A 19,795-nucleotide genomic window follows, 5' to 3' on the forward strand; every position below is an offset into this window, starting at 1 on the left:
GTTGCACTTGTAGTAGAGGTACTGCAAGCTTATCCTCCATTCTAGTCACGATGGATGTGAGCCCCTGGCAGTGGCAGATAAGCCCCCCTGCTCTCTTTGTAAATGAATGTGCAGCTCAAACTAAAGAAGAGAATAACATGCTGCAGGGAGGACATGCTAGCAGTAGACTGCAAAATAACTCTACCAGTATTTAATAATGCACAGTTCAGCTTTTAGTGTGCATTAAATGTGCATTATTTAACATACTTGAATGTGGTCGTGGTGGCACATTTGCCTGGTCTAGAAGCAGCCTTATCTGTCACACAGTTGCCTATTTTCTTTCCAAATGCACATCTGTCAAAACGACTGACTGGCTTCCTGCTGTGCTGATTTTCTAGGTAGTTTATAACCCTCATGAGTCCTATAGAAAGCTCCGAGATGCTGCTGCTGATTCTTGTTAGCCAAGGACACGATGACCATTTCTTATGCAGTAAAGTAGTGTAGTGTTCCAAAAAAACATATTCCTGCTTCCTTCCATTGTTCCCTTGGTGTTCTTTTCCCCTGAGGAGCCTCTCTCTCCCCAGCTGCATTAAATAAGGCTAAAGGCCACATGTTCTCCATTCCAAGGTGGTTAAAGGACTGCTCCACACATTATGTGAAACATTCATGTGGTTTGAAAAATGCAGAAAAATAGCAGCAAGCTCTAATCAAATTGCTGGTTCCCTGCTCTATGTAAATCTCTTGTAGGTCAGTGTTAAATTAACACAGGTTGGCCTTCTTACATGTTGTAGCATGTAAGGTGGAGGCCACGGGCACACATGGTATTTATACAAGTTTGAATATTAATGTGTGTTTTCTTACCTAGAATGCCACTTAATTTGAGGCTGTCACATTGTCTGATTCGCCAAGAACATCTTGGTCTATGGATGTGTAGAGAGGCCATCTTGGTCGCTGCTCTGCCAATATGGAATTCTTTCCATTTCATCAGAAATGGAACACTTTCTACAAGTGCTTCAAGGCTCCTCTTTTTAGATGTGATATGGCTGACTGTATTTGGTGTTTTAATTTTTAGATGAAATAGTAATAATTGTGTGGAATTCCTTGAGCCACTGGAGGTTGGATGTGGTGAGAATCCAAGTGACTGTGTAGTCTGTCATAAGAAAGGAAGTGAGAATTAGCTTTTTGCTTCTTATAATATAACCAGATCCCTCTGCAGCTCCCACCTCCTCCCCCTTTTAAGTTTAATGATGGAATAAAATGCCAGCTCTGCTTTAGCTAAGTCTTTACCGTCTTTTTAGAGAACAGGTTCGGGGGTGGAGCAGGCAAGGGGAATCACTCACTTGTTGTGTGCAGATGGTGGAATGACAGAGTAATCCACCAGCTTAGAATTTAATTAAATCAAAATGTCTGTGGTGCTTGAGCTGGTGGATGGAAAAAAATATATTTGAAAGCCAATTTGCATTCAGAGTTACAGGCTCAGATTATTGTAGGAAAAGACAGGAATGTTTGCTACCCATTGTTAAATCATGCTTTTTATGATGCTTTAAATGCAGCTCCAGGCCTTTACTAAGTTTTATTTTAATCCTCTTTTTAAGCCCTCTTATAGTACTATTAAGAATACGTCTTTATTGGGGGAGGGGAGTTGATGTAGAGAGGAGGGGTCATTAATTCCTGGAAGTAAACATCTTAAATGATTCAGATTTGAAAATACTTTGAATGCTAAAAGACAAGAATCTTTTTACAGTTTGCCACTCTTTTCATAATCCGCAGTAAACTTCTTCCTTTTGTCCCCACATCCCATTTCTCATGGCCCTTGGGGATTGCAAGTTGTATATGTATAGACAACCCTTCCACAATTTAGTGGCCTCCAGATATTTTTGACTACAACTCTTATTATTTTTTTACCATTGGCCATACTCACTGGGGATGATGGGAGGTGCAGTCCAAAATACAGGATTGAGAAGGATGACATAGACTTGTCCATTTAATCGCAGTGTTCCTCTTGATGCATCTTTCTCATCTCCTGCTTGAATGTAGGAAGTTGGGAAGTTTTAGTGGGCACAGTTCTTCACCCACTTAATATATTCTAAGTATTCAGGTGCTGAAGTTGGGAGCAGGACTGTAGACAGAATGTGCTCTGCAGAAGTTCAGGATTTGGTTAAAGAAGAATAAATAATTTTATTGCATTATATATATATGAATGTGACATGGGTCAAACATGAAGACTTTGAAATGTCAATGAAACATGTTTGAATGAAGTACATATGCAGGATACATCATCTTCTAAATCTTGGACCTTCAAAGTATTCCTGAATGTATATAGTCAGTAGCCAGTCATCTGTCAGATATTTGCAAAGATCAATTAATTTTTGCCATTATTGTGGCATAATATATGATCCAAGTATAGCCAAGTGGTTAGGGATGCCTTCTGAATATCATCCTTCTCACAGCTTTCTTTCTCATTTCTGCCTCCTGAATAGCACTGGTAATTGGAGGATGGAAAACTTTGAAGAGAACCCTTGAGTCAGGCAGCTATATATAGTCTGCTGGCTTTTCATTTTTAATTTCCTTCTGACTGGCTTAAATGTTTAAACTGGCTGCCATTCCACCAGTTCTGTTGTGGCGTAGTACAGCACATTATGCCCAAAGGGAGATGCAGCTGAGAATTGTGATGAAAACTGACTGGATTTGCCAGTTTCCTTGTTTGTGAAGTGCCACAGCGAGGCAAAAAATAGATGGGCTGTAAACATATTATTATTATTTACATTGATTAAAATTATTTATAGACCACCCTTCATTTAAAAAAAAAAAAAAGATTAAAGGGCCTTTCGCTGTAATATAGGCCTGGGGAGCCTTTGGACTGCAACTTCCAACAGTCCCATCCATCATGGAATAATTATGAGGGATGAGGGATGGGCCAAAGGTTCCTCAGCTTTGCAAAAATCCAGATGTAGCAGCAGGTCATTCTAGATTGAATGCTGGGCTTCCAGTGGGTAGAGAAGTGGTATCCTCCCTCATTTTTCTCTTAATTCTACTTTCCCAGTACTTTTGGTCCTCACCAGTATGGTGCTGTACCGTCAGAAAATAATGGCATAAGGCCTACGAATCCATCCAAGGCAGCGTCTTGGATTGTGTCAGGGGACTGCCATCGGAACAGGGGAGGGAGGCAGAGCCTCCGATGCTTCTGAGGAGCAGTTCCTCTTCCAGCGAGGGGAAAAGCCATGCCTCCAATGGAGAAGAGAGGGAAGGGGCCAGCCAAGGTGAGATAGGGCTGGAGGATGCTGCTGAGAGCCCCAGCACCTCACCTAACTGGGCTGTGCAGGAGTACACACAATAGACTGATATGTCCCTGGTAATGCAGAAGCAGGCTTCATGTATTCTGGCTTTTCAGTTCATATGTGCTGTGAAACTGTGAATTGGTGTCCCTCAGGAGGTTGTGGACCTTTTCTGTGGAGCTTTTTAAGCAGAGGTTGGATGGTCATCTGCCATGGATGCTGTAGCTAAGATTGCATTGCAGGGGGTTGGACCACATAAACCGTGGGGTCCCTTCCAGCTCTATAATTCTATAGTTCTATGATCCTTTCAGGAGTGTCCTGAGGTTCATAAAACCTTGCCTTCTTTAAGAGCACATGCACCGCAAGACCTTTGTTATGAAACCCTTTGCTGTTCTTCAGAACCATTGCAACCCTTCACATCAACATCCCTGGGTAATGTTTTCAGACCATTTCAGGCAGGGTGACCACAATGCGGCCCTCCTCAGTCACAAAGTATTGGTTGAAAGGGCAGGTTGAATGTTTCATATTCATAATTAAAACAGAAGGACCACAAGTCCACTTGCATTATGTTGCACCTAACAAAAAGGAGAGTGAAGGGGGATGCTGGTTCATTATTGTGGCGCTGACTAATTTTTGTTTCCAGAGGAAAAGCGAAAAATGACATGCCGTCAGGAAAAATGTTCTTCTCTTTCATCTTCAGAGCTCCCGAATAAAGCAAAGGAAGCTGACTGTGCAAGCTACCAGCAGTGCTGGCAAAGCAGCATTTGTTGGCATTAGGCCCAGCAGAACAATCTGCAGACTTATTACAGGCTCATCTCCCCCTCTTCCATCTTGCAATAATTTCCATCTATGTGGTAGCTCAGTCGCTGGTGCATAAGCTGGAAACTGCCTTCCAAGTATTAGAAACTGTGTTCTGGAGACATTTGCTCTGCATTCCCCAAAAGAGATTTGTTTTGATGTTAAATGGCCATAAAGAGCCATTTCTTTCTATAGAGAATCCCAAGAAGGACAAATAAATTGAGGAATAAGCATACCTTAGTGATAAAGTGTATGCTTTGAATGTGGAAGGTGACCATCCCAGAGTCAAGTCTCAGGCATCTCCCGTTCAAAAAAATAGAAAAGTAAAAATGATCAGGTAGGAGGTGATATGGAAGTCCACTTCATGAGACTCTAGAGAGCCATTGCCAGTCGAGGAGATAATACTGAGCTAGATGGACATACAGCTTGATTTGGCAAAAGGCAGCTTCTTACGTACCTAATTTAGTACAGTATTACAGAGGATGTTGAGGTGTAGAGTTGGGGCTATGCTGCATAGTCACATGATGACAAGTGCTTATATCCCTGCTGGCTAAGCACTTTGCAAGGATATAAGTATAAATAGTCTTTTCTGCAGGCCTGCACAGTAGAAGAAGAGGCGAGGACGAGAAAAGGGGTCAGCAGGGAACTGGGTAAAGAGATGTACATTCAGCAACTTCTCTAAAAATGGTTGTGGTTTGGGCAAGTTCTAGGATAAAGCGGGGGGAAGCTAATAATAATTAACAGTATGATAAATCATGGTTGTAGTAATAATACATAACAAATACAAGCATTTGTATATTGCTTTTGAGTGTTGAAAGCATTTCACATGGACTATCCTTCTCTTGCCTACCTTACGGGGCCCACTGTATATTCCAGGGGTGTGTCCCTGAGACAGAAAGGTTGTGGCTTGGCTAAGGCCACCTAGTAAGTTCATGGCAAAGGTGATCTGCCCGATTTATATCTCAGTCTCTTAACTACCCTGCTGCACTATTGACAAACAGTACATTGTGGGGGCAGAAGTAAGCTGAGAGTTGGAGTCAAATCTGAGTCCATGTCCCACCCTCTACCATCAACTACAGGGAATAAGACATATGGTGGGGCTATAACCATAGTGTGCAAAATAGGCAATTAAAAAAACATACTATTACTTATTTACAGCATTTGCCACATAGCAGGTACATACATTGGTATCCCATCTTGCAGGACTGTTGCGGAGAGAAAAACATAGTAAAGTTTGTGAACCTGACAAATTGAAAAGGAGCACTATATGAATTATTAATACTTGCAATTGTGTACGTATCTAGAAAATTACTGGAAAGCAGTCAGCTTATGTTTGTTATGAGAACATGCATTTTGTGAAGATTCGCCACATGTACGGACATGGTGAACAGTCTTCTGCAATTTACTTCTTACCTTTTGTGTCTTCAGGGGAAGCTACATGACCCACAGCTAATGGGTATAATTCCAAGAATTGCACATGACATCTTCGATCACATCTATTCCATGGATGAAAACCTAGAATTTCACATAAAGGTAAATGCAAAAGGACATGTCATGGTCAGATAAAAAGAAGCTGAGCGAGGTGCCAAACCTCAAAGGTTGCACTTTTCCCTTAAATGAAAACCTCAGAATAAATTTGGGTCTGCAATATTTCACTTTCACAAATGTTGCTTGTCAAGATTTCAGTATCTCAGATAAAATTATCCTTTCTTTTTTTATTTGAAATAACTTCTGTTTCTACATACAGGCCTTTATGAGCTCTTATGTGCCTGCATTTATTTTTTTCTTGTGAATTGAGAGTGGGAGCAAATAACTGAATCAAATGTGAGAAATGTGAACCAAGTAGTGAGCTAAAAGTACATAGAGGGTTGCATGGTTTGGGGGGGGGGTTTGTAAAATCCTATAAAACACATCCCTTTGAGGCACAGTGACCAGACACAATCCTATTTTGTGCTGGATTCAGTCTGCATTTTGCTGTGGAAAGAAAGTTGTTATATGTCACTCTTAATGATATGATCAAGATTTAAGAGCTTAGCACATCTTAACACCGGCTGTATTTAAAAGCTTTAAGTGGCTCCTGGGTAATCCTGGAGTGAGCTATTGAGCCAAATATCGCACTTATGGCAGGATTAGTTGTGTACCAGGCTGATAGCTTTTTCTTCAATTCGATTGGCAAAGTTTTGAGTTAATCAGATGTGGCACCCAACTGAAATATTATATAGTTGTAAGCATTTAAAGGGATTAAAAATGCTACTTGTAGACTAGCATTTCTTAAGAAGCTCCCACTATTTTTGCTGCTTTGCTGGAAAATTAAGTGTTCTTGTTACTGACTGACAGATTAGAAATGATTCACAGATCCTTGCATGCCGTAGTGACTGTGTAAAGTGCTGCATTTGAAAAGATCTATATATTTACACCCACTGTAGGCGCTGTCAAGCTTTGTTTTTTGGGGGGTGGGGTGGGAGTAGGGACTGGATACCTTGATTTAATTATCACATCCCCAATGGGTGATTTGCCTGATACACCAGTCTTGGTGCACACAACTTGGGTGTTGGTTAAACTCACATATCCAGGGGCGTCTTTTACCTCTCCCATTCCATTTGACAAAGCTGGCGGTGTCAACCTTCTTTTAAGGATGTGGTTAGGAGATTTGGTGTGTGCTCCCTGCCCTTACCCTTTCCTCATTAACTGCAACATTATGTTCATGTTTACTATAGTTAATGCTAAACAAAGTTTGCTTTTCAACCAGGGCTGGAAGTTGGTTTGCAAACCCTGATTAATGCTAACAACACCCAGCTTGCTAGCATACCAGACTCCATCTGTTCCAAGCTATAGATTCTTGCAGACGCAGGTGATGCACATCACTACTGCTTGCAAAGATCTTGCATGCACCTACCACTCAATAGTTGGCACCATCACCTCCCAGGTGCTGCATATAGCGTTGTGTTGTCGTTTTAAATCACCACATTGGTCATATTCTTCTCTCTCTATAATGACACAGAGCTTTACTTGTTTATGTGGATAGTCCTTCTTGGATTGAGGTGATTAGAGTTTAGATCTCTTTTGGAATTTAAAAAAACCCCTGCAATTCGAATATAAGATCTCTTCAGTCATTGTCTAACGTTAGACATGTAAGGAAATAGTTTTCCTTCCCTTCGTGAGTGCACAAAAAAAAGGAGAAGATGAATACTTAAAATTAGCCTACTCAACTACTGTTTTGTACTGCTGTGACAGCAAATGTATTTGAATGTCATTGAACAAATTGTGCAAGCTGATTACGCAAGAGAGGTGCCGTTTGGAAATGGCAGGCATTCTGGACATGGAGAGGGGAATTCCATCAAACAGCTACATGGCTTTCTGATAAAATATTGCTACTGTCAAAGCTTGCTCAAGCATTAGAATGTTTTTATTAAAATGTTGAGTCTTGCAGAGACATGCTTATTTTTAACTGAGACATGGGCAAAATGCACGCCACGTACACAACAGAGAGAGAGGGGGGGATTTTTTAAATTCAGCACATGTTGGACATTGGAGGTAAATAGAATGATGATTATAGGCTTAGCTCTAGCATTCAGTATGCCCCATATTTGGGTGTCTTTTCTCTCACTGTTTCCTTGTGGAAGTATGTCCTGAGTACCCTCTCAGGAGAAACAAAACAAGCAAAGTATCTTATTTTACTTACTGTTATTTTTGTCAGAATAGTGATCTTTTTTTGAAGGGAAAAGTTTGATTTGTAGCTCTGGTATGAATGTAAATGGAGTGTTATTCAGAGTTATGTGAGGATGATTTAGGTCAGGTGGTACTTTCTTCAAAAAGCGCCCTTCCTTCTTTAATTACTTGAATAAAAATCCTGGTTGATTTCAGATTCTGCAGAGTGAGTTCCCTCTAAGTCAAGCTATCAGGGCTGCCAAGAAGGGGAAATAAGCTATGTTTTATATCAACAAACATCTGAATCAATGTAAATCTAGAATACAGTTGTAAAATTCAAAAGGATAGTGGAGCATCGTCATATAGAAATGCTCAGCTTTCATATCAATAGTGGGGTGTTTGTGTGTGTGTGTGTGTGAGAGAGAGAGAGAGAGAGAGAGAGAGAGAGAGAGAGAGAGAGAGAGAGAGAGAGAACGAGAACCTTTGATTTCAGTAATTTATCACCTTTGTACTCCTGGTATACTCCTGGTGGCAGAAAAAAGAAGAAGAAATGAATGAAGTGCAAGCAAAATGGTCATGCTGCACCAGGGGTGATTAAAAAATTTGTCAACACCTCAAATCTACCCAGTCCTCAGCCCCTCTCCTCAATTAAAACTGGGTTAGCTTGGAAGTTAGTCACTATGGTGCTTGTCAGTATTGGTAAGCATTGTTTTTTTCTTTTTTCTTTTAATGCAATAGGGCTACTTTGTAGTCTGGCTTCAGTCAGCAGTGAGAACTAGTCAATTAAAGCCATCATTACATCAATAGCAAAAGTGTTCTGCCTGAGTAGCTCATGTTCTGAGAGTCCAGCATCAAATATTTAATATTTAATGATGGAAACAAGCAAACAAAAGCTCTCAGATGGACTGTAGCTTAATACCCAGTCAAACATTAAGATGGAGCATGTTTGTATTTAGTTTAATAAGCATAAGTGACTGATTCATATTATGGTTGCTTGGGAAACAAATGGGAAGTTGTACATATTTGTTCCTTAGCAAGCTGCAAAAGTAAGACAAAACGTAACTAGACTGCAGTACAGTCTTGGATGCTTCTCATTCATGGACAGAAACAAAAACATAGGAGTCTAAACTTGAGGCATTGTGCATTCATCTCAATCAGTGCCATTTGCTCACAAGAAAACAGCTATCCATTGTTTTTTCCATATTAGAAAAAGATGAGAAGGGAAAGAAATATGTATGAGGAGACATATAAGAAGATCCAGTTAGAGATAATGCGTTGTGGCATGCAGTGGAATGGCTATATTAGTTTACAGGTTTTGTGACACTGAAATTAGAGTCCTGCGTGATGAATTTTTACAAGTAAGTTCAATAGCTTTTCTGGACTATATAAGTATGCTAGTAGGGAAGCCACCTTTTCATGCATTGCCTGAAGGAAAGTCTTTTAGAACTGAATTAAGTGAATTTTCAGCCCTACGAAGTTTTTTTTATTTTAACCCCATCAGTCCACTTTTAAGGTATAAACACTCTGTTCTAATAATGTGCCACTCATGGAGTCTGTTTTAATCAACCTGTGTTTTTGCCCTACCGTTAGTGATCCTAAATACCTTTCATTTCCATTGAAATTACTGGGATTGATTTATCTCCTGAGTCTGTTATTCTTTGATATATCCTCTCAGTATCCTTGGATTTTACTTTCTTAATTCCTTGCTCCGCCCCAAATAATTAGAAGTGGTTTCAGTAGTTCTTCAAGTAATCCATTTACCCCCCATTTAGCTAGCCTGTGGATTGTGCAAATATTCTTTGACTGACTCTTGTTTCAGCCTTTACACAATACAAATAAAAATGTAATATGTAAATCCAACCCTGGCAGAGAATACGCAACAAAAGTAGTATGCATAGACAGCATAAAATGGTTATTTGCAACAGATTTGACCTTTTTGCAAGAACCCAAATTGATAGAGGTTTTTGAAAACTTGTTAAATTAGTGTGTTTCCTTTCTTTAGGTTTCCTACTTTGAGATTTACTTGGACAAAATAAGGGATTTGCTGGATGGTAAGTAAAGCAGCAACTCTCTCTTTCTCCTTTTTACTGTAGTTGTAATTACCATAATGAGTATATTTTATCTTTAAAAATAAAATGGTTTTCAGGTCAAGGACTGAACCCTGGACATTTGGATGTGTGCATTTCCTGGAGTAATATTCATACAGTGCAGACATTAAGGCCTGATAAGACTATTTTTTCATAAAATTTGGGTTAATAGACTATATCACCCATTTAAAGTGGAGGGCGCGGAACTAAACCTTTGGTGCTCCAAAGGTTGCTGGCTACAAATTCTATAAGAGAAGAAGAGTTTGGATTTGATATCCCGCATTATCACTACGCTAAGGAGTCTCAAAGCGGCTAACAATCTCCTTTCCCTTCCTCCCCCACAACAAACACTCTGTGAGGTGAGTGAGGCTGAGAGACTTCAGAGAAGTGTGACTAGCTCAAGGTCACCCAGCAGCTGCATGTGGAGGAGTGGGGAATCGAACCTGGTTCACCAGATTACGAGTCCACCGCTCTTAACCACTACACCATATTAGCCCTGGCCATTGGACATTCTGGCTGGAACTAATAGGAGTTGTAGTTCTTCAGATGCAATGTTGGACCATCTTGAGCCAACATGGTGCAGTGGTCGGAAATGATAGGACTTGCAGTTGGGCAACATCTGGAGGGCTGCAGGCTAGCCATTTTTATGTAGTTCATTAAGGCATCCCTGATTAAAATATAAACTGTACTATAGAAGTACCTCCAGAAGTACATCCAGAAGCAAAGGCTGGTTGGGTTGTCCATATCCAGTTTTTGAAATGCCCAGAGACTGTAGTCAATTGCCCAATATTTAGACTTCTGTAAACAAAGCACTACTTACAGGAAGAGAACGGGGAAGATAACATGTAAGAGCTGAGAAACTGTCTTACAATTTCAGACTGGAGAGCAGAGTGTCATGTTTGTGTTTGCATCCATGTCCCCTTCCCACCAGACTTCCTGGGCTTTCAAGGATTGTTGGGTTCCTTTTTCCTGGTCTTTATAGTGGTTGAAGCAATAATCTCCCACTATTTTTCATACTTAAAAAAAAAAAATTGCTGGGAATGCTCTCAATGTTTTGTTTTCGTTTTTAAAGGTTTTTTGTTTTTAAGGTATCTTATGAATTGAGAATCATGTTATACCTGTGTATATTTAACAAGCCTGAGAGCTTTGAAAAATAAAAGAGCTGAAACAGTTGAAGCATCCTTAATATTTTGGTTTGAAGTACTTTGTACAGTAAGGCCTAGTGCATGTGGTCCAAAAAATTATAGTTTGTTGGACTGGGAGCAAACAACAAGCTCATGCTGTCATGAGCTTTCTTTGCCATGACACTTTTATTTATTTCACATTCTCCAAGCAATTTACAAAATAACAAATACAGTATGTATATGTAACAAACAAAACTGAAAACCTACAGCACAATACAATGCAATACAATAATAATAATAATAATAATAATAATAATAATAATAATAATAATAATAATAATATAAACACAATGGAAACACCTTAACTGGGAACATACAAGTTGACCATTTTCTACAAACCAGGATTGCAAACCATGACTATATACTGTTGCCTAGTTTCAGAGTCATGGTGAGCTTTGGTTTAAGAATTTATTTATTAATTAAAATTTGTATACCACCCTTCATCCAAAGATTACAGGGTGGGTGGTCCCCAACATAAAAATACAGAATGAAAACACAAAATGCATAATAAAACAAAAACCAGCAACCCCGCTTCCCCAAACACATTTAAAAGGCCATAGAACAAACGAGAAGTCTTCTACAAAGCATATGATGATGGGAACATAGTTTGCTGGAATGAAAATGTGACCTGTGAACTGGGCTGAAGTGGCACCATTATCACTTTGGTTCTGAATCTGGTCACTTCTAATTTTTAAGATAATTTTGTGCATTGACCAAGTAGTTTTTATCTTGGTAAATCCATTTGGGAGAAATTGCACTGCAGACATACATCAAAGCTCCCCAGTTTTTTGTAATGTATGTTTTTCATGAGTAAGTCAGAGTAAAGTATGTGTGTCAGCATTGCTTTTGGGGGGAGTTTAGTTGAGTCTCATGTCTTGTCGTTTAATGTAGAACTAAGCAATGGCATTGTATACTCTAAGTACATCATGTGGCTAACTCTTGTGTAGATTAAATTGCTGCTTTCCTCCATGGATGGATCTGCTTGTGTTATTCAGATTATTCTTGTGGCTCATCAAATTTGTGCACTTTCTTAATCAGTGATTCTTGATGACTTTTTCTTCTTTTAGTTTCAAAGACAAACCTTGCAGTTCATGAAGACAAGAATAGAGTTCCATATGTCAAGGTAAAAAACATTCCTTTAGATACAGAAAAACCTTTAGAAATTGTTCTGGTCTAATGATTGAAAATGGTTTGTGTGATCATATGAATGTGCTTTATTTTTAAAATTTGCATGCCACCTTTTTTCAGACACCATCAAGATAGCTTGACAAAAACTGTGGATAGCACTAAATAAAAAAATTACAGAATACATACAGGTTAAACTTGGAAAATTAGAATATTGTGGAATAGTGGCGTAGCGTGGGTTGTCAGCAGCTGGGGCAAGGCAAGTAATTTGCGCCCCCTAACCCTAACCCCCAGATGTTGTGCCCAGTGCGGCCGGGCCCCCCTGCACCCCCCACGCTACGCCACTGTTGTGGAAAAGTTCATTTATTTCAGTAACCTGGTTCAATGCCCATGGGATTACTGTGCTTGATTGGCCGGCAAACTTGCCTGACCTGAACCCCATAGAGAATCTATGGGTCATTGCCAAGAGAAAGATGAGAGACATGAGACCGAGCAGTGCAGAAGAACTGAAGGCTGCTGTTGAAGCTTCCTGGTCTTCCATAACACCTCAGGAGTGCCACAGGCTGATAGCATCCATGCCACACCACATTGAGGCAATAATTGATGAAAAAGAGGCCCAAACCAAGTACTGAGTACATATGCATGCTTCTACTTCTCAGAGGTCCAATATTGCTCTATATGCAGTCTTTGTTTTGCTGATTTCATTTCGTATTCTAATTTTCTGAGATTGCTAATTTGGGGTTTTCATCAGCTGTACGCCATGATCATCACAATTATAAATAAAGGCTTGACATATTTCGCTTTGCATGTCATGAGTCTATCTCATATATTAGTTTCACCTTTTAAGTTGAATTACTGAAATAAATGAACTTTTCCACGGTATTCTAATTTTCCGAGTTTCACCTGTAGATGATTCCAATACAGTGCAAGCAGCTTTCTCTCCTCTTCCTGCACCCCTCTCTCGCCAGATCTGCTCCAGAGAATTCCCCAACCCTTTGGAGCAGATTCTGAGGGTGCATGGGGTGAGCTTAGGAGATGAGTTCTGTCATGCAAGTGAAAGTCTGCAATGTGAGTGGAGCAGCAACTTGGGGCACAACCCCATGTATAGAATCGAGATCATAAAAGCAGTCATACCATTATTTAACTACTGGAGCCAACAAAACATACATATTACCAAAAAGAAAATTGATGGGTAAGAAATTCTAGGTGGTATCCAGCTAAGTCATGACTTACTTACCGGTAATTAGTTTATTGGTCTATTCAGAATGTGACTCATTCAAATACCAGCCACCTAAATGAACCCTTCAAAATATGGTAAAATAAAAGACTGCAATCATTTATGTTCCCAGTGGATTTTTTTTATTTCCTGAGAAAAGACCTTGTGTAGGTAAATTTTGACAACTTTCCTCATACACATACAAACACACACATCCCCCAAGCAATTGTCACAAAATAATTTGCTGTTTTTTTGTGGTATAGTGGGTATTCAGATTCAATTACTTAGAAACATTTTTTCCCCTTGTGCTGCTCTGAATGTTATCTTTAACAGTACTTCAGTAAGCCTCTCTTACACTAGAGAATGGAAGGGAATAATTTCTCATCAACCGAGAATTCTAACCGTAAAAATTAAAGCAATGCTTTTCTGAAATATTAATGGACTTTTGCAATTTTTGCTTCATTTTCCTCCTTTTTAAATGGTTTCATTTTGTTAGTCATCCTATTGAAATGAAACATTTGCATTTAACATTAATATTTAATAAATATGGAAAACACTAGAAGGAAGTATTTTATTCTCAATATTCATAGAAGGGAATGGTGTTTTTAGGTTCATGTTCCAGGGAAGTAAAGGTCTTTTTCAATCTTTATTATTCAGAACTCGGTCTGTTAGCCTTCTGGAACTGCGTATTAAATTGCACTGTAGAAACTGCTCTTCTGTTGTTATCTGGTATGTTTTCTATGGTTGTGTCCAAAATAAATTTGAGGACAGAATTTTGGCCTTGATTTGGGCCAAGTATATTGACTATTGGTACAAGTTCCTTACCTCTCCCGAATTCTCTTTATCTGACAAGTGCTGAATTTGAATTTCTAGGGCTGCACAGAAAGGTTTGTCTCTAGTCCTGAAGAAGTTATGGATGTAATTGATGAGGGGAAAACAAACCGCCATGTAGCTGTTACAAGTAAGCATTTATGTACTGCTAACCCTGTAATTAGGTTTTAACTAACTGCAACCAACACCATGCTAAAGTCCAGTCAATGTTGTTGCATCACTGCCTGCTATAATGCAAAAAAGGTACAATTAATATGTGATTAGTCTCTTTGATTTTACTCAGCTTTCTTATGCTGGAGTTCCTAATGCATAATGGTAAAATATATTACTATTTTTGCAACTTGAAAGGCATTTTGAAAATTATGATTAACTTTTTCACGAGAGATAATATTTTAGGTCTTTAAATTTACAATACAGTATACCGAATGAATTCCTACCTTGTTGTTGATAAATGATAGTTTTTTAAAAAAATTAAAAATCCTGTAACTTTGTGTTATTTAGCAACCATGAGTATTCACATTTATAACTTGTGTAAAATGTAGCCAAACTCAAGTGTTTGCAAATATGTGGCAGTTGTTTTTGTGAACTATAAGGCAAACAATGTTGCTCAGATTTAATGCAAAGAGCAACAATTATGTTGCCTAGCATAGTCATAAAGCCTCTAGTACAATGAGTGAAATTTAGCCACCATTAAACTTTGTGGGTTTTTTCTTTCTTTAAATGTGCTCAGTGTAATGGGAGATAGCCTCATCATTCTGATGACTGCACAGCTTTGTGCCTTAATTAGTGTAGAATGGGGTTTTTTGATACACAAGTGTTTGTAGAACCATTTGTGGTTCACTATCAGTAGAACAGAGAAGACTTAATTTCACAAGGTTTCCACGTTATTATTTTTTCTAAAGTTAGCTTTCAGGGCTTTAAGCCTCCACTTGTTACTTTCTTTGATTTGCATTATGTTTTTCTTTCTGATTGCAATCTATTTTGATATCTTGTCACCCATGGTCTAAATTGTTTTTAGTTTGTCCTCCAAAAAGGGTGAATAAGCTGTGATCTGCTTTAGATGTCTCATGGACATACAGTGGTACCTTGGGTTACATACGCTTCAGGTTACATTCGCTTCAGGTTACAGACTCCGCTAACCCAGAAATAGTAACTCAGGTTAAGAACTTTGTTTCAGGATGAGAACAGAAATCGTGCAGCGGCAGGAGGCCCCATTAGCTAAAGTAGTGCTTCAGGTTAAGAACAGTTTCAGGTTAAGAATGGACCTCTGGAACGAATTAAGTTCTTAACCTGAGGTACCACTGTACTTCCCATTGCAGAAAAGCCTTTAGTTTATTCAAAATAGTCTTACAATATCTCACACTTGGTTGTTGTGACCGGACCCAGGAATAAAAAGGCAAGATGCAAGTGATGACTTGAACTAGGGTCACATTTTCCGTATAATATTTGCAGGGGGAATTAGAAGAATGGGAAGCTAGCTTAGGTTCATCCTTGGGCAAACCCAACCCTGCCAATTCCAAGGCCTTGCTGCCCCACCCCCTGCTGGGCCCCACAACTCTGGGCAGGTGAACTTCAAGAATATTCCATATCCAGGCTGAGGGCCCCACAACTCAGAGCAGTTGAGCTCTGGAAATGCTCTTCACCTTCAAAGGTGCCTAAGGGTGCTCAGTTATTACCTTATCTGACCTTAACCTTTCCAGCAGCTCCCTGTTGACAGTGCCAAGTTAACCACAAAACCAAGTCATTCTATTTAACAGCACTGACCCCTAAACTCCCCGAAATCCAATACAGAGTAGGTGAAGGGACCTGCTTGACTAAGTTGCAGGCAGGCAAAAAATTACTACAGTCATACCTTGAATAACAGACGCTTCAGGTTGCATTATTTTGGGTTATGGACCTGCCGAAACCCGGAAGTACCGGAACGGGTTACTTCTGGGTTTTGGTGGTTGTGCATGTGCAGTTGCACCGAATCGCAACCTGTGCATACGCAGACGCACCGCTGTGGGTTGTGAACACTGCGGGTTGTGAACGTGCATCCCATTCTCAACCCGAGCATCCACTGTACTCGGATCTGAAGTGCCTGGTGAGCCTATACTGGAATAGAGGGGTGGGCCAGAAGATGGCCAAAGAGTCTGTCAAGGGCATGGCCAGGGCTTATAACCGTGGGTGACTATGCTCCTCAGATACTGGTGCTGTGTGTGGGTATCTCCAAGCAGTTAGGTTCCCCCGCCCACATCATGGACTGGCCACAACAACATTCCCATATGTAGCACAGTGTGGCTGGTGGGAGCAGACTTTTGTTTACTTTCTCTTGTGGTCACAAATTGTTTTAACTTGGAGGGTTTCTTGTTGGCTTGTCTTAGCCCATTAGTTATCAATAACAACCCTCACGACAAAACAGGTTTTTGAAGAGATCCATAATATTTTATATAACTCCTCACTGAATTTTCTTTTTCGTAGACATGAATGAACACAGTTCTAGAAGTCATAGCATCTTCCTAATTAATATCAAACAAGAGAATGTTGAAACCGAAAAAAAACTCAGTGGGAAGCTTTATTTGGTAGACTTGGCTGGGAGTGAAAAGGTAACAGAAGTACCTTATTACTCTACATAACGTTATTGATTTGGTAGTGGTGCATGATGGTGGCAGCTTTATTTCAACTCCTAACTAGTCCTTTTGAAGTCACTGCATGATTGTCTTGTATACAAGAGGGGCCAGAGAATGATCTGGAAGTAGAGGACACCATTCTGTTGCAGCTAAGCAAATCTGCCTCTATAAAGGGCCAGAATGGTCACTGAGATTTCATATGAAAGCTGCTTTAAGGTCTACAAGGGAAATTTGAATATAAGTGAAATAAAGTGTTTTTTTTAAATATAAAAAACCCCCACTTGTGTGTTGTGTTTATATATGATTAGCAAAGAAAATAACTGTTACAAGTGTTATGAAAATTTTGTAGCTTTGCAAACTGATAACTTCTCTGGCTCAGGCAGGATGGGTTAAAGCTACTTTCAAGTGTTTAACCTTTTTCTTATTTTGCAATGATCAGAATTTGAGCTCACTGAGCAATATCTGCTCTCTGGCAGGTCAGCAAAACGGGTGCAGAGGGCTCTGTTCTTGATGAAGCCAAAAATATTAACAAGTCTTTGTCTGCTTTGGGCAACGTGATCTCAGCACTAGCAGAAGGAACTGTAAGTAATTCATACTTTTTAAAAACAGTGACTGTTTGATGGCTTGGTTACTTTCCCAGTTCTCTACCTCTTGGTGCAAATTAATAATAGATCTTCACCTTAAACTCAGAGGAGAAAAGGTATCTATCCCCTTCCCACCCACCCCCACTTTGCCAGCTGGCAAGAAGTTGTGTGTTTTTTTGTTTGTTTTTTACTGCAGGAGCTTTTAGTTCCATATTTAACTAGTGACGGATCAGATGGCAATCTGTTAGAAATTATATGAACCTGCCTTAGCAATATGAAAACAGTTTTACATATTCTAGGTTGACTTACTTTTTACTGATTGTCATCCCTTTTAAGTAATTGTGTGTATTCTGATCCTGTATCATCCTTCTTAATTAGAAAACACATGTCCCCTATCGAGACAGCAAGATGACCAGGATTCTTCAGGACTCCTTAGGTGGAAACTGTAGAACCACCATTGTCATCTGTTGCTCCCCATCCATCTTCAATGAAGCAGAAACCAAGTCTACTCTAATGTTTGGGCAGAGGTGAGCAGGTGCACCTGTCTCTTGGGAGAGATTATGGGTTGGATCCAGTTGTGTCCCTCCTCTGACACAGGCTCTTTAATCTAGCAAATGTGTTCATTAGAAGAATGGGAGCTGAGTTATGGACAGAAGTGAGGCCAGCCAATTATGGCTGGATAAGAAAACATTGCTGGGGTTGGACTTGGCATCTTCTGTCAGCAGACAACAATGATATTGCAGTAGTTCCATGATAAGGCACTCAAGAATAAAATTGCATATGCAGCAAAAGAACTTGCTTTGTGCTTAATTTTCTGCATCGGTGCTTTGCTGGCTCATAGCCTGATGTGGCTCTATTGATCTTCCAGTGACTGCGTTGATGTGGATAATGTGCATAGCTTTCCTCACAGTAAATGTGCAGATCAGATAAGTGAATGTAACTGGACATATTAAAAAAGCCTTTCAGAAGGCTTCACTTCTGATCTTTAAACCCCAGTAGTGCTAGTGGAAGCTTAGTAGTATTTGTATCCAAAGGTTTTGGTATAGGGCAGAGGGGAAAGATTGTTGTAAAGAGCTTGGATGTGACAAATTATTGCTCAGATGCAATAATTCAGGCGGCCTAGTCTCCATCACACTTGTCTTTTCTTGTTTGTTGACTGGGTCCTTTTCTGCATTAGCATTTATTTATTTTTAATAAAAAGGATGGGATTTTCATTTGGAAGTCATATCCATTTTGCAGCAGACTGAGCCAACATAGTGTGGTATAGCCTTGGCTAATGAGAGCTATGATAGATGCTATATAAATAATGAATTCAGGGATGTGTGTGTCAGCCATAAAACTGGAATCAAATGAGTACATTTAAGTCTTGCTATGCTGGGGTTGTTTAAGGGGGCGGGGGGAGAAAAAAGGAAAACAGTGCAATTTGGTATCAGCGGAACAGAGTCTGTCATTTCTCTTATTAAAAACAGAAATGCCAGCCGAGACTGGTAGGAAAAGAGAGACTCTGAGGAAAACTTCAAGAAGGAAGTACAAGCCAGTTATCCAGAAATAAAGCAATAATAATAATATAATAATAATTTATTATTTGTACCCCTCCTATCTGGCTGGGTTTCCCCAGTCACTCTGGGTGGCTTCCAACAAAGATGAAAAATACATTAAAATGTCACATATTAAAAACTTCCCTGAACAAGACTTATGTGGCTCACCCTGCTGTAAAGGATGCAAGAGAAATATTAATATTTCGTTTTCCAGGAGGAAGATTCTACATTTGCTGCTGTTTGTATTTATTCTTTTGCAGTGCAAGCCTGTACATATCTACCCAGAAGTACGTTCCATTGAGTTCAGTGGAATTTACTTCCAGCTAAGTGTGTATAGTATTACAACTTTCAGACCACAGAGAAGTTAATAAGATTAATGTCAGTGCTTGTTTGGTGTGTTGTTGTATTTCTGTACAGAGCAAAGACCATCAAGAATACAGTCTCTGTGAATCTTGAGCTGACTGCTGAAGAATGGAAGAAAAAATATGAGAAGGAGAAGGAAAAAAACAAGACATTGAAGAATGTTATCCAGCATCTGGAGATGGAACTGAACAGGTGGAGAAATGGTGAGAAATAACTCTGTTGTCAATTATTAGGCAGCTGTTAAGGTATTAAATTAAAGAAGCCAAATAGTTGCAATAAAATAAATTATGATACACTTTACTCTCCGTTAAGGCTCTGTTACAATGATGAATCATGTTCTTCTGTTTGTCTGCACAGACGTATTCAACTTCAGTTCATCCCTAAACACAGCCCTGGTTCAGGACATCACAATGCTGGCTTACTAAACCATGGTTTATAAAGCTGGGAACCAACATTAGGCCCACACAGTCCTCCCCTGTGGTCTGCCCTCTCCTCCTTCTCTTGTATAGCTTTGGTGTGGAGAATCCTGACTTCCTTTACATCAGAGTTCTCTTGTTG

The 19,795-nt window shown here is 39.6% G+C and overlaps 1 protein-coding gene across 1 annotated transcript in view; it reads left to right on the plus strand.

Moving 5' to 3' along the window:
- KIF5C (kinesin family member 5C) overlaps positions 1 to 19,795 on the plus strand; it is a 316,620-nt gene that overhangs the window by 272,864 nt on the left and 23,961 nt on the right. Inside the window, exons 5-12 of the mRNA XM_081928835.1 lie at positions 5,481 to 5,585; positions 9,703 to 9,751; positions 12,039 to 12,094; positions 14,186 to 14,273; positions 16,604 to 16,728; positions 17,229 to 17,333; positions 17,715 to 17,863; positions 19,292 to 19,440. Of these exons, the coding sequence (XP_081784961.1) occupies positions 5,481 to 5,585; positions 9,703 to 9,751; positions 12,039 to 12,094; positions 14,186 to 14,273; positions 16,604 to 16,728; positions 17,229 to 17,333; positions 17,715 to 17,863; positions 19,292 to 19,440 (826 nt within the window). The remainder of the gene's footprint in view (positions 1 to 5,480; positions 5,586 to 9,702; positions 9,752 to 12,038; positions 12,095 to 14,185; positions 14,274 to 16,603; positions 16,729 to 17,228; positions 17,334 to 17,714; positions 17,864 to 19,291; positions 19,441 to 19,795) is intronic.

The sequence above is a fragment of the Podarcis melisellensis genome, assembly GCF_964234715.1.
Source record: "Podarcis melisellensis genome assembly, chromosome: 1".
In the NCBI taxonomy this organism is placed as follows: Eukaryota; Metazoa; Chordata; class Lepidosauria; order Squamata; family Lacertidae; genus Podarcis; species Podarcis melisellensis.